Below are 15,687 nucleotides of genomic sequence, written 5' to 3'. Positions count from 1 at the left end.
GATCTGCCCACCTTGACCTCCCAAAGTGCTGGGATTATAAGCATAAGCCACTGTGCCGGCCCCAGTATCCCAGTTTTCAAAATTATCTGTTGTCACATATTGCAGAATCTCTTTTAAGATTGAGTAGTATTCAATAGAATGACTATACTACATTTAGTTTACTCATCTCTTAATGGACATTTAGATTGTATCCATATCTTGGCTATTGGAAATAGAGCTGCAATGAACATTGGGAGTGCTAATATCTCTTCAGCATCCTGATTGAAATTATTTTGGATAAGTACCCAGAAGTGGGATCACTGGATCATATGGTAGTTCTATTTTTAATTTTCTAAGGAATCTCAATATTGTTTTTCATATTAACTGAAAATTTTTGCATACCCACCAGTGGTTGCAAGGGCTCATGTTTCTCACCAACACTTACTGTCTTTTGTTTGTTTGTTTTCTTTTGACAATAGCCATCCTGACAGGTGTAGAGTGATATCTCATTTCGATTTTAATTTGCATTTCCCTGATTGTTAGTGATGTTAAGCATTTTCCATATACACATTGACCATTAGTACATCTTCTTTGGAGAAATACCTATTCAGATCTTTAACCTGTTTTTTTGTGGTTTTTTTTTTTTGAGATGGAGTCTCGCTCTGTCGCCCAGGCTGGAGTGCAGTGACACTATCTCGGCTCACTGTAAACTCCGCCTCCCAGGTTCACACCATTCTCCTGCCTCAGCCTTCCGAGTAGCTGGGACTGCAGGCGCCTGCCACCACGCCTGGCTAATTTTCGTATTTTTAGTAGAGACGGGGTTTCACCGTGTTAGCCAGGATGGTCTCGATCTCCTGACCTCGTGATTTGCCCACCTCAGCCTCCCAAAGTGCTGGGATTACAGGCATGAGCCACTGCGCCTGGCCACTAACCCATTTTTAAATTAGGTTATTTGGTTTTTTTATTTGTTTGTTTACTGTTGTTTACTGTTTGTTTATGTCATGTGGTACATATACACCATGGAATACTATGCAGCCATAAAAAAGAATGAGATCATGTCTTTTTCAGGGACATAGATGAAGCTGGAGGCCATTAACCTTAGCAAACCAGCACAGGAACAGAAAACAAAATACCACATGTTCTCACTTACAAATGGGAGCTAAATGATGAGAACACATGGACACATAGAGGGGAACAATAGACACTGAGACCTACAGGAGGGTGGAGGGTGGGAGGATGGGGAGGATCAGGAAAAATAACTAATGAATATTAGGCTTAATACCTGGGTGATGAAATAATCTGTATAACAAACCTCCATAACACAAGTTTACCTATGTAAGAAACCTGCACTTGAACCCCAGAACTTAAAAGTTAAAAAAAGATGAGATCTCTCCATGTTTCCATATTTTTGCAATTGTGAATTGTGCTGCTATAAACATATGTGTGCAAATGTCTTTTTTGTATAATGACTTCTTTTCCTCTGGGTAGATACCCAGTAGTAGGGTTGCTGGATCAAATGGTAGTTCTACTTTTAGTTCTTTAAGGAAACTCCATATTGTTTTCCATAGTGGTTTTAATAGTTTACATTCCCACCAGCAGGATAAAGTATTCCCTTTTCACCACATCTATGCCAGCATCAATTATTTTTCAATTTTTAAATTGTGGCCATTCTTGCAGGAGTAAGATGGTATTACATTGTGGTTTTCATTTGCATTTCCCTAATAATTAGTAATGATGAGCATTTTCTCATGTTTGTTGGTCACTTGTATGTCTTCTCTTGAAAATTTTCCATTTATGTCCTTAGCCCACTTTTTGATGAGATTATTTGTTTTTTTGTTGTTGATTTGTTTGAGTTCCTTATAGATTCTGGAAATTAGTCCTTTGTCAGATGCATGGTTTGCAAATATTCTCTCTCACTTTGTGGATTGTCTCTTTACTCTTCTGAGTGTTTCTTTTGCTATGCAGAAGCTTTTTAAATTAGGTCCCATCTATTTATCTTTGTTTTTGTTGCATTTACTTTTGGGTTTTTGGTCGTGAATTCTTTGCTTACCCCAATATCTAGAAGGGTTTTTCCAATGTTACCTTCTAAGACTTTTATGGTTTCATGTCTTAGATTTAAGTCTTTGATCCATCTTCAGTTGATTTTTGTATAAGGTGAGAGATGAGGATCCATTTTCATGTTTTTACATGTAACTTGCCAGTTATCTCTGCACCATTTGTTGAATACGGTGTCCTTTCCCCACTTTGTTTTCATTTGCTTTGTCAAAAATCAGTTGGCTGTAGGTATTTGGCTTTATTTCTGGGTTCTTTATTCTGTACCATTGGTCTTGTGCCTGCTTTTTAATACCAGTGCCATGCTGTTTTGGTATAAATGGGCTGTTTTTTTGTTTCCATATAAATTTTAGGATCATTTTTTTCTAGTTCTGTGAATAATGATGATGGTATTTTGATTAGGACTTCTTTTACCATTTTTTTTTTTTTTTGGTAGTACTGGATTGTTAGTCACAAATTCTGTCAGTATTTGTTTTTCTAAAAAAGACTTTATCTCTCCTTCATTTATGAAGCTTTGTTTCGCTGGATGCAAAATTCTTGGCTGATAATTATTTTGCTTAAGGAGGCTGAAGATAGGACTCCAACCCTTTCTGACTTGCAAGATTTCTGCTGAGAAATCTGCTGTTAATTTGCTAGGTTTTCCTTTTGGGTTACTGATGCTCTTGCCTCACAGTTCTTTAGATTCTTTCCTTCATCTTGACTTTAGCTAACCTGATGACAATGTGCCTAGGTGATAATCTTTTTGCAATGAATTTCCCAGGTATTCTTTGAGCTTTTTATATGTGGATGTCTAGATCTCTAGTGAGACCAGAGAAGTTTTCCTAGATTATTTCCTCAAATAGGTTTTCCAAAGTTTTAGATTTCTCTTATTCCTCACGGACACCAATTATTCTTGTGTTTGGTCATTTAAAATAATCCAAAATTTCATGGAGTCTGTTCATTTTTTAAAATTATTTTGTATTTGTCTTTGTTGGCTTGGGTTAGTTTGAAAGCCTTGTCTTTGGGCTCTGAAGTTCTTTCTTCTACTTTTTCAATACTATTGCTGAAACTTTCCAGTGTATTTTGCATTTCTCTAAGTGTGTCTTTCATTTCTAGAAGTTGTGATCATCTTTTCTTTGTGATATCTATTTCTCTGGAGACTTTTTCATCCATATCCTGTATTTTAAAAAATTTCTTTAAAATAGTTTTCACCTTTCTCTGGTGCCTCCTTAAGTAGCTTAATAGTCAATCTTCTGAATTCTTTTTCTGGCAATTCAGATATTTCCTCTTGGTTTAGATCAATTGCTGGAGAGCTAGAATGATCTTTTGATGGTGTTATAGAACCTTGTTTTGTCATATTACCAAAATGACTTTCCTGGTTACTTCTCATTTGGATAGACTGTTTCAATGGGAAGATATGGAACTCAAGGGCTGCTATTCACATTCTTTCGTCCCAGGGGTGCTCTCTTGATGTTGTGCTCTCCCGCTTCCTGTATGGATACGGCTTCTAAAATGCCAGACTGCACTGATTGTTATTGCCCTTCTGGTTCTAGCCACTCAGCGGAACTCTGGGGCTCCAGGGTGGTGCTAAGAACTGTCTGCGAAGAGTCCTGTGATGTGATTCACATTCAGGTCTTCCAGCCATGGATAACAGCACCTGCTCTAGTGAAGGTGTCAGGAGAGTAAAGCGGACTCTGTGGGAGTCCTTCGTTGTAGTTTTGTTTTAGTGCATTGGTTTTAGTCCTTGGTTGTAGTTTTGTTTAGTGCGCTGGTTTTCTTGAATGCTGGTTATGTTAGCAGTGAAGTCACATGGACAGACTCAGGACCTCTGGATAGCCAGGGTGTTGCAGGTGGTGGAATGAGCTGTTGTTTTCTCCTTCTGTGGAGCAGAGTTGTTCTCTTATGAGTTGCTGTAATGGCTTGAGTTGGTTGGCCTCCAGCCAGAAGGTGGTGCTTTCAAGAGAACATCAGCTGCAGCAGTAGAAGGGGGATATAATCTTGCCCTGCCTTGGCTAGGATAGGTACTTGGGTTCCTCAGATAATGAACAGGGCCACAGAGCTCCCAAGAGATCATATCTTTTGTCTTTGGCTATCAGGTCAAGTAAAGAAAAACCATCAGGTGGAGGCAGGTTAGGTGGGTCTGAGATCATACTCTCCTTGGGCAGGACTTGCTGTGGCCACTCTGGGGGTGGGGGGCTGGTTCTCAGACGAATGGAGTTATGTTCCCAGGGAAATTTTGGCCATTTCTGCTGTGTCAAATAGATCTCCAGAGACATGGGGGAAAGCTGGCAGTGACAGACCTCACCCAACTCCCACACAGGCAGCAAGGTCTATCTCACTCCCACTGTGCCTCCCCAGCTGTGCTGAGGTTTCGGTACAGGCATCTGGTAAGCAGGGCTGAGATCTTGCCCCAGGCTACAAGCTTCCTGCTGAGAAAGCAAGCAGGGCTCTCAGGCCTTGCTCCTCCCTGCCAGTCAGGACCAATGGCTGCAGCTTCTACGCTTGTATCTTTACTTCCCTTTCGTCTCCTCCTCTGGATTCTACTTAGGAAAGTTTGTGCTCAGTTAAAATTATTACAAAGTCAAGCTAGGAACTTCCTTCACCCTGTGGCCCCTCCCCATTTCCACTGGCTGCCTTCCCTTCCCCAAGGACCCCTGTGAGATAAGTCCAGGAATGGCTTTCCTGGGGTTCAAGCTGGGGACCAGGAGTCCCTGCAGGGCTCTTCCCACTGCTTCTTCTACTTTTATATTTTATTTGGCTCTCTAAATCCATTTCAGCTCTAGGTAAGGTTAAATCCTTCTCTTGTGATCTGGATTTTCAGGTTCCTCAATGGGGGTGTGTGTTCAGAGGCCAACTTCTTGCCGTCTCACTCTCTGGGAACTCAAATTTTTGGCTATCTTGTGGTGTTTGGAGCAGCAAGCTGCTTTTTTGAAAGTGTCTGTGAATTTTATCAGTTTTCCTGGTATGTTCCTGCAGTGGTTCGTGGAGCAAAAGTTCACAGTGTGAGTCTCTACATGCTGTTCTGTCCATCTAACTGGGAGCTGTACATTAGTCCTGTCTCCTATCCACCATTCTTTTTTTCCTCTGATTTTCCTTTCCTTTGGATAAACACCCAGAAGTGGGATTGCTGGATCATATGGTATTTTTATTTTTAGTTTTCTGAAGAACCCCAGTAGTGTTTTCCATGATGGCTATACTAATTCACATTCCCACCAACAGTGTGTAAGAGTTCCCCTTTCTCTGCATCCTCAACAGCATTTGTTATTTTTTTTGTCATTCTGGTAATAGCCATTCTAACTGGGGTAAGGTCACATTGTGGTTTTGTTTTGCATTCCCCTGATGATTAGTGATGTTGAACATTTAAAAAAATATATCGATTAGCCATTTGCATGTCTTCGTTCAAGAAATATCTATTCAGATTATTTGCTCATTAAAAAAATTGAATTACTTGGTTTTTTTTTTCACTGTTGAGTTGTTGATTTCCTTATATATTTGGTTATTAATCCCTTGCTGGATGGATGCTTTGCAAACATTTCCTCTCATTCTGTTGGTTGTCTCTTCTTTCTGTTGTTTCCCTTTGTTGTGCAGAGGCTTTTTAGTTTGCTGTAATTCTAGTTCTCTATTTTGGCTTTTGCGGCTGATGCTTTTGAGGTCTTATCCAAAAATTCTTTGTCCAGACCAATGTCCTGAAGCAGTTCCCCGATGTTTTCTTCTAGTAGTTTAATAGTTTTGGGTCTTATATTTCAGTCTCTAATTCATTTTGAGTTGATTTGTGTATATGGTGAAAGATAGGAGTCTAGTTTTATTCTTCTGCATATGGTAATCTACTTTTCCCAGCACCATTTATTGAAGAGAACTCTTCTTGCTCCAATTCAGAAATCAGTTGACTGTAAATGTGTGGATTTATATTTTGGTTCTGTATCCTGTCACATTGGTCTATGTGTCTATTTTTATGTCAGTACCATGCTGTTTTGGTTACTATAGCTTTGTAGTATATTTTGAAGTCAAGTAGCTGTTGTTTTTACACAATGTTAAATTTGTTTTTAACCTTTGTTCATTAGGGATGGAGCCTATAGAGGTGCCTCTTGAGGAAAATAGTGAACGGACTCAGATTCGCCAAAGCAGGGTCTGTGCTGACAGGTGAGACTCTGAAGCAGGTGAAAATTTCAGCTTTATTGACAGGCTGACAAAGAGGGGAAAAGAGTAATGCCCTATGCAGTCTATCCTCTGCTACCCTTCAGTCTAGTTGCTGCCCATTTCTCCCTCGCATGCTTCTCTCTAACTACACTCTTGGCTCTTTGGTCTTCAAACCTCCCAAGCATGCTCCCTTCCCAGGTCTTTATACTTGCTGTTCCCTCTGCCTGGTGCTATTCCCCTAGTTATACCTCCACAGGGCTTGTTCTCTCACCTCTGTCAGTTTCAACTCCAACAGGTCTCTGCTCAAAAGCCCCTTTCTCAGAGGGCCACATGACTACCCACAGAAACCAGCCCTTCCCTCTCCATTTCCCCTGTTGTATTCATCTCCTTTGCCTTTGTTGTTTCCAAGTTAATATATATCTGTTTATTGATCTTTAGTCCCTCCCACTAGAATGCCCATGTTGTTCCCTTCAGAGCCTGGGACAGTGTCAAGAGGACGGTGTGGGGTGGGAAGACAAGGTGATGCAGAAGGAACAGTCTGGAGGGCATTGCCACACTCCAGAGGAGGCTTAATGGGGAGGGAAAATACCTGATTTGCATGTTGAGAAGACGGGCTGGTGCCTGTGGAGTGGCTGGAAGGGGGAAGGGGTGCAAGCAGGAAGGTCACATAAGCACCTGTGTTAGCAACACAGTGAGACAAGATGGAGGCTTGGACCAGGGTCAGAGAGAAAGTCAGGAAGCTGCAGGTATATATTCTGGAAATAGAATAACCTGAACTAGCTGATGATTGGATAAGAAGGCTGGGAGTGAGGGGGTTATCAAGACATCTCTCAGGTTTCTAAAGCCTAGCTTTCAGGTCATAACTCATAGATTATATACCCATATTATAGGTTATTATCTAATCTGGGTTGCTGATGATAAATCATCTACTGAATTCTAGGAAATGTAAAGTGGAGTTGAATGTACTAGCATTGCTATTTTGTTTATTGATTGTACATGTTTCTAAGTCTTTTTATTGAACAAATCAAATGTCTGCATCCCTTTTTATCTAATCTTATCTGTACCTGAATACATGTGGAATAGCAAATTTTCCAATCTTGGGAAATTTATCCTATCTTAAGCCCCAACCAATTCCCCTTTCACCTCCACCCACATAATAAAACAGTTAACTGTGTAACACTTCACTAAATATTTATGTATAATAAAAAGCTTTCAAAGTGCTGATTGCCTACCAGTTAACACAATGCACTCCTTAGTGGGTAGGTCTGTGCTCAGTAGATGGTGATACGGTATCAAACCATATTGCACATCTTTGTGCACTGCCCTGAACATATGCTGTCATGCAAGGCAGGAAATGATATGTTAAATGCTAAAGCTACATCCAAGTTGGACCCCAGTCATTAGTGCTGTGGATGATAGGCAGAGGATTACTCTGAGAGTGTGAAGGGCTATACCCCCGGGAAAGCACAAAGGTGATGATGTGATAATTGTGCTTGACACAGTGGAGCATCCTGGGCACTGGTCCCCACCTTGTAGGATAAAGAGCGAAGCACACTCTACATCTTCTCGCCAGTACTTGCACCAATGTCACCAACTTACACATCCATTTAGCACATTTTCAGTCAGAACAATAAATTTTGGATAACAAAATTCTAGAGGATTCTTGAGTTTTCAAACACCAGATTGATAAATGCAGTACTTCTGTAACTCACAGGCACAGTGTTCATTTTACAAACCAAACGCGTCAGTCCATGTGAGAGAAGATATTTCAATCAGGCCCATGATGAAAAAATAGGACACATTTCTGGGTTCAAGGGCTTCTGAAAGCAACATATCACTCTGGAAGTTCCCAAATTCTAAGCTTTGTGGTTCTCTGTGTCAATAGGTCTTCCCAGGAGAAATGTTTAAGCTTTTTATTTGGTCTGAAAGCTTCACACAAGCCCCAGATGGCAGGTCTTCCTGCCTTGGAAATCTCCCTGCAGCGTCTGACACTTCAGGCTGCCTTCTCTTCAGGACTCATGCAATGTTTTGTTTCATTTCATTTTGTAATCTAACTTTTTGCAATTTAGATTATTATTTAAATAAATACTATGTAAGAGTTCACCCTTTCTCTCTCTCTTTTGCCAGAGTAAATACTTATGATTGTGGAGAAAAAATTTCAAGCTGGTTGTCAACATTTTTCGGCCGTCCTTGTCATTTGATCAAACAAAGTTCAAACTTTCAAAGGAATGCAAAGAAGAAACATGGAAAAGGTATTACATTTTGAATTGGTTCTTAGAGGACAGGAACCCTGGCTTACCATTGCATACATCAAAACAGCACATGAACTGTACTTACGGGTAACTTGCTCATGTATGGAAAGCAGGTGTGGTCACCCTTTAGCAGAAACCTGCTGCAGTAGCCCCAGGTCAGCAGGAGAAGTGGGCTCCAGGATCCTCTTAAGGAAGCTGAGGAGGGCATAAAGCCAGCTGCCCACCCTCTGCCCAAACATTCAGCCTCACTCCTGCATGTTCAAAAGCACAATTAATCCAATTGTTTTAAATAAAAACCCTAATAGCTTGCTATGTCCTCAGATTGGATCTGGAAGCAAGGAAATCTGGCTTGCTAGCTTTTAGCTCTAACACCAAACAATGGTGTGACTTTGGTAAATCCTTGAACCCCATGGTGCCTCAACTTCTATAGACCTCAGCTCCTCAGACTTTTATAACTTTCAGCAATTTTTCCCACCATAAACCATTGTTAGAATGAAGTGAGGCAATAGAGATGAAAGTACTTTTAACAGTACCAGATGTGCGGAAAAGATCATTTTCCTGTGTCTGCTCAAATGTCACCTCCTTAGGGAAGGCTGGTTGGCAACCCTCTTCAGAACAGCACCCTGTACCTGAATCTGCAGCAACGTAGCAACCTTCCCTGTCTCATTTTTCTCAGTGGCACTTTTTTCCCCTATATCTTTCTGACTATATATTTTGCTCACTTATTTTGTTCTGTTTTCCTTTTAGAAGATGTAAGCTCTATGAGGATAGGGATCGTTGCTTGTTTTCTTCAGTGCTGTCCCCCCATGCTTAAAATAGCACCTGGCATATAGTTGCTCAATAAATGGCTAGATGAATGAATGAATGATTACCAGTTTGTTCATGTATTACCTGGCATAGTGATCAGTTCCCAGAGGAACTAGTTTGTAATCCAAATAGCATTTAGAGTTTGGGCGTGGTAGCTCACACCTGCAATCCCAGCACTTTGGGAGGCCGAGGAGGGAGGATTTGTTAAGCGCAGGAGTTCAAGACCAGCCTGGGCAACATAGCAAGACCCTGTATCTGCAAAATAAGATACAAAAATTATGAAACCCCATCTCTTCAAAAAATACAAATACTAGCCAGGTATGGTGGTGCATGCCTATAGTCCTAGCTACTTGGGAGACTGAGGTGGGAGGATCATTTGAGGCTAGGAGGTGGAGGTTGCAGTGAGTTGAGATCACACCACTGTACTCCAACCTGGGTAACAAAGTGAGACTCTGTCTCAAAAAGAATTAAAAAATTACTAGGTATGGTGGCAGGCACCTGTAGTCCTAGCTGCTTGGGAGACTGAGATGGGAGGATCTTTTGAACCCAGGAGTTCGAGGCTGCAGTGAGTTATCATCACACCACTGCACTCCAGCCTGGCCGACAGTAATATTTTATGTTTTATGTTTCTAAAACATAAAATAAATAAACCAAACTAATAGCATTTGACCATATATGGACTGAAAACTGGGTCTAAAGTAGCCCTCCATAGTTTAACCTATAAATCCCTAAAAGTGTATGCTATACAGAAGAGTCAAAGGATGTAATGTACTTAGACTTTTTAAAGTTCTGATGATTTTTCATGCCATAAGCTGTTAAGAATTTGAGTTGCTGTGTGATAGAAAAGGGGAATAGATTTATACTCATTTTATTGAAGTTCGATGGTGGTGTTTGGGCTATGGATAAGCTTAGAGACATGATTAAAGGGGAGAGAGAAATAGGCATTTCCAGGAGTAGAGACATGAAAGGAGTGGGGTTTATCAGGACCTGCACGCCACCCTTGTAAATTATCTGGAGAAGAGAGCAGCAGTGAAATCTCTAAGTGCCAATTATTCATAGCACCCATGGCCTACCTGGGGTTTGCTGGGTTTTCAGGAGGTTGGCTGAGATAATTAAGCCTTAGTCCTGGTCCTTTGGGGTCTCGGTTGGTGAGATCAATCACCAGCAGACAGCGATACTACAGTGTAAGAGATGTAATAAAGGTTTACACAAAGGGCAGAATCCTCTACACCTGGAATGAGTCACAGAGGGCTTCAGGGAGGAGGTGAGTTTGGAGCTGCGTCTTAAAAGGAGAGTAGGAGTTTTTCAAGCAGACAGAGGCGGGATGGTTACCAGGGAGCAGCGTGGCAGGGCTTGGCATTCATGGGCTCAGAGAAGGGTTTAGAGGGTCAGATGTGAGCAGGGGAGTGATGGGGGACAGATGGGAAGAAGGAACGAGTGTGCTACTGAGGAGTCAGTAGTACTTTATCTATGGCTGCGGGACTCACCGGAGGATTCTAAGCTGAGAAGCTTCATAACACTGCTTATGTTAGAAGGTCAGCCCTGACTTGGCGAGGGGGCTGCATTGAGTGGGAAACTCAGGCAGTAAAGGCACAGGTGGGCGGCAGCTGGGACTGTCCTGGTGGGAGATGGGGCCTTGGTGGAACGAAGGTGGTGGGTGCAGAGGAAAGAAGAAAGCTTGTCTTCCTGCTCCCTGCACGATGCAGAATCAGGGAGTGTCAGCTTGTGACTACTTATACTTAGAGGACGCCCCTTAGGGTGCCATGTTCTCTGGCAGTCTAAGTCACTGGTCTTGAAACAGTTTTTTTGAGTTGGTATACCTTAGAAGGGTTTTTAAAAACTATATTCCTCACTCATACATTTTTACATTGTCATCTAAATTTTGAAAATAGTTTAAACAGCTCCAAAGATATGATTTCCAGCGTATTGTAAACATTGTCATTTTAAATTTAAACTTGTACATTATTCTTTTCAACATAGCCAATAGAATCTCAATACTGTAGCATTTTTTAAACCATAGCAATTTGAATCTCATGAATATTCATTACAAAATACATTTTGTGTGTGTGTGTGTGTGTGTATATATATATATATATAAAGAGAGAGAGAGAGAACAAACTGTCCTTTAATGGTCAGTTTTCTTTCTTTCCTTTTCTCATATATATATATATATATATGAACTATCTTTTAGTGGTCAGTCTTTTATTTCTTTCCTTTTCCTTCTTCAACTTGTATTTCCTTTCCATGTCCTCAACAGAATTTTATCTTAGTGTTATATATTCTGTACTTGGAAATCTTTTATTGACTACTACCCTATCATACTTCTGTGAAATTAAAATGTGTATATAAATTGACATGGATAAACATTTTTTAAAGTTTACTGTGATTGTGAGAGTTTAAGTGCTAGAAAATTTCTTCTGGATTGAGTTCTTTTTTTATTTTTTTATTTTTTATTTTTTTAAATAGAGATGGGGTTTCTCCCATGTTGCCCAGGCTGGTCTCGAACTTTTGAGCTCAAGTAATCCTCCCACCTTGGACTCCCAAAGTGCTGGGACTACAGGCATGAGCCTCTGCACCCAGCCCGTAATTTTTAGTAGTACATAGTTGATCAAAGCAACATAAGTATATTATAAATTTTGAAAAATAATTATTAAACATAAGAAAAAAATGAGCAAAAATAAGTCTCTTAATGAGGTGGCTGGGCACCCTGCCATTGGTTCCCACCCCCATGAATGACTGTCACTCATGGCCAGAATAGCTGGTGTTCAGCCTCGGGTCTCTTCTGAGAAGCTTAAATAAAGGGCTATGGAAAGGGGTTTCGTTAGTGCACTGTCACTCAAACATTTCTTCTGAAGTATGTGACCGAAGCACTGGGCCCTAAGATTGAAATGCCTTTCATCATCTGTCACTTGACAACTTAATTAGGTCCTGCAGTTTTGTGGACAGCAAATAATTGGAATCCATCTGGCCTACAGGAGGATCATTCACCCAGGCTTTAGAGCCTTTTATTTTCTCAGCTCAGACTCCAGGGTTTCGAATGGGGCTTTTGTCTTCTACCCTGGAGGTTGTTGGTCCCCAAGGGAGTGTGCCTTAGGAGACCTTGGCCTTTCCTCTGTGAAAGAGGAAGGGTCTTTGTGGGATTACACCTCCCTTCTCTGGCAGAGCCATTTTAGCCAAGAGCATATATGCAAGTGGCAGACCTGGAGGGTAATTCTCTCAAAAGTATCCGTTTGCATCTACTCTGGGGTCCACATGCCTGATTTGGAGGCAGCTCAGTAGGTCCTGGCCCAGGCAAATCTTTTCATCTATAATGATAGTGATGCTGGGCCTGCCAAAGGGAGATGGCAGCTGGGTGATAGGGTGCCAGCTATTCTGAATACATTTAATATTTTCTTTCAATAGTTTCGTCCCCCTTTTAGTAGTTTTGTTTGTTTGTTTGTTTTTGTTTTTAGACGGAGTTTCACTCTTGTTGCTCAGGCTGGAGTGCAATGGCGTGATCTCAGCTCACTGCAACCTTTGTCTCCCGAGTTCAAGAGATCCTCCTACCTCAGCCTCCTGAGTAGCTAAGATTAAAGGCATGTGCCAGTTAATTTTGTATTTTTTTTTTTTTTTTTTTTTTTTTTTTTTTTGTTGAGACGGAGTCTTGCTCTGTCGCCCAGGCTGGGGTGCAGTGGCGGGATGTCAGCTCACTGCAAGCTCCGCCTCCCGGGTTTACGCCATTCTCCTGCCTCAGCCTCTCGAGTAGCTGGGACTACAGGCGCCCGCCACCTCGCCCAGCTAGTTTTTTGTATTTTTTAGTAGAGACGGGGTTTCACTGGGTTAGCCAGGATGGTCTCGATCTCCTGACCTCGTGATCCGCCCGTCTCGGCCTCCCAAAGTGCTGGGATTACAGGCTTGAGCCACCGCGCCCGGCCTAATTTTGTATTTTTACTAGAGACGAGGTTTCTTCATGTTGATCAGGCTGGTCTCAAATTTCCGACTTCAGGTGATCTGCCCGCCTCGGCCTCCCAAAGTGCTGGGATTACAGGCCTGAGCCACCGCACCTGGCCTTCCCTTTTAGTAGTTTTTAAACATCTACTATCTATTTCTAAAGTCAATATCTGGCACTTGCCCAAGGGCAAACAGCTTTTCCCTGATTAGATTCAGAAGCTCTCCCTGGGCCTTTTGCCCTCACCAAGGCTCTCTGCCTTGCTCTGTCCTCTCTTGGGGAAGGACGCACCTGCCATCACCCCTCCTCCTCCAAGTCTTGCCTCCAAGTCTAATTTGCTGGAGCAATTTCATCTCAGCATTTTTTGTTTTATTTTTTAAATTTTCTAAATATTTTTGTGGCAGAGTCTTGCTGTCTCACCCAGGCTAGAGTGCAGTGTGCGGTGTGACCTCGGCTCACTGCAACCTCTGCCTCACGGGTTCAAGCGATTCTCCTGCCTCAGCTTCCCGAGTAGTAGGGATTACAGGTGTGTACCACCACGCCTGGCTAATTTTTGTATTTTTAGTAGAGACAGGGTTTCACCTTGTTGGCCAGGATGGTGTCCAACTCCTGGCTTCATGTAATCCTCCCACCTCAGCCTCCCAAAGAGCTGAGCCACTGTGCCCAGACTTTATTGTTATTTTCTCCAGGTTATTTTAAACAGAGTGTTCTGGGATCTCCTTTTCCCTCTTTATTGAGATATATGCGCCATACTTAGGGTATTTTTATTATTGCCAGGGCGTCACTTTTTTCCCCTTGTAGAAATAGTCTCTACCTTTTAAAAAAATACAAGTCTATGGAAACATGATTCACTGGCATTCTGAGAAAGCAACTCTTCTCTTAAATACTCCATCATTTTCAGATCAACTTCCTGGTACAATGGCCACCCTTTCTCTGGTGAACGAGGCACAGTATCTGCTGATCAATACATCAAGTATTTTGGAACTTCACCAGCAACTAAACACCAGGTAAGACCTCATACCTCGGGACTAGCAGACAAGCATAACCATTTGCCACTGGGAGCAGGGCCTGGCCCCCACCTGGGGAGGAGGGATCTGAGAGTTCAGCCTGGCTCCATTTACAGATGAGAAACTGAGGCCCTGAGAAGTAAGCAGGACCTTTCATCCAGCTTCCATTCATCTTTATAGAGGGTTATCTTTTATCTTACAAAGATCATTTTTGATATCCTCAAGATGGTTAATGGAGAACCCTAGCTCTCACTTTTTAATCATTCAATTTCTTAATGTTTGTTTTAATTGAACTGCCACCATTTGGCCAACTTTTATTGTCCACCTTCCCACTGCCCCCTGTCCCCGAGGATCTCTGCTCTACTTCACACAGTCATTTTAAAGGCTAAAAAAGAGTAGTTATGAAACCTTTTAAAGTTGTAACTGCAGGCACGCTTTATTTGAAAGATGCGCCACAGATGGAACCAGCAACCCTCCCTGCCCACTCCCACCTGATGCCTTCCCAAGGACCCTAACAGTGTTAAGAGGTCAGCTCCAGAAAGGGTCATGGTTGGGCTAACCCTCTCGTTGTTCATTGGAGCAAACTGAAGTTCCAACGTAGCCAGGCAATGAGGAAAGATCACCCAGCTCTCATGCCACTGGATGACTGGGACGGTCTCCTCATTCCTGGTCCACAGGCCAGAGATGAGTGTTGTGTTAGTGGCTCACCCCTAACCGCGCTGTGACTGTCATGTGCCACGTGGTCAAGTACACACACATATATATTTGCAAAGACATACAAATACAGCTTAGTAAAGCTGACTAAGGCCACCTCCTCCACCTCCGTGGGGTGGGCTATTTGTAGTCATTCTTGTTTCTAGCCGTTGTTGAAAACATACAACATCATTCTCATACTGTGGCCCAGCTTGCTGTCTTTGGGAGCAAAAGTATGATGCAGTCGCATGTTCTCTGGGTATTCACTGAGTTCTCCTGGCACTGAGGGACCCTTTTCCTCAGGCATCCAGAGTCCTGGAAAAAGTGGGTATGCAGTTTTTTGGGGTTCTTGGTGTAGAAAGACAGGAGGTGGGGACAGGCTTGCTGCAACCCCAGTTCCTACCAGGAGGGCCCACATTCCCTACCATCTGGTTTCTAGCAGGGCGGGCCTGCTGGCAGGTGGTTCAAGAGCAGAGCGAGGGTCCCCTGCTAGGTATTTCTCTGTGTGTTATTTGCAAATTTGAGAGACTCTATCATGCACATGTTAACCACGATAGCTTTTGGACATAAAACATGCCCTTTTACGAAGCCCAAACTGAGGGTTTATAACCCAGAGAGTTGATCCAGAATCAAAGGATTTCAGGACTGGAAAAGTGCTCACCCTTTTGTTGCAGATGAGGAAACCGTAGTCCTCATAGGTTGTGGGAGTTGCCCTTAGTAAGTGGCAAAACCAGACTCAGGTATCCTGGTCTCTGGCTTTTCATACATTGTTTGCCATTCAAAGGGGATTGGGATATAACCTTGGGACTCCTCCTCCCCAATCCCATAGTCTTTCAATTCTGTCTCTGGGGCA

The 15,687-nt window shown here is 42.3% G+C and overlaps 1 protein-coding gene across 5 annotated transcripts in view; it reads left to right on the top strand.

The window, feature by feature from the left end:
- MOCOS (molybdenum cofactor sulfurase) overlaps positions 1-15,687 on the top strand; it is a 60,436-nt gene that overhangs the window by 32,541 nt on the left and 12,208 nt on the right. For all 5 annotated transcript variants that reach the window (XR_005234780.2, XM_037982363.2, XM_073006358.1 and 2 more), the window contains 3 exons: positions 6,072-6,150; positions 8,275-8,399; positions 14,036-14,141. Coding sequence is in view for 4 of the 5 variants with exons in the window: in XM_037982363.2 (XP_037838291.2) it covers positions 6,072-6,150; positions 8,275-8,399; positions 14,036-14,141 (310 nt within the window). In the remaining variant the exon portion in view is untranslated. The remainder of the gene's footprint in view (positions 1-6,071; positions 6,151-8,274; positions 8,400-14,035; positions 14,142-15,687) is intronic.

Source organism: Chlorocebus sabaeus, chromosome 18 (genome assembly GCF_047675955.1).
Source record: "Chlorocebus sabaeus isolate Y175 chromosome 18, mChlSab1.0.hap1, whole genome shotgun sequence".
Taxonomy (NCBI): Eukaryota; Metazoa; Chordata; class Mammalia; order Primates; family Cercopithecidae; genus Chlorocebus; species Chlorocebus sabaeus.
This window is presented reverse-complemented; position numbering and strand designations above follow the sequence as displayed.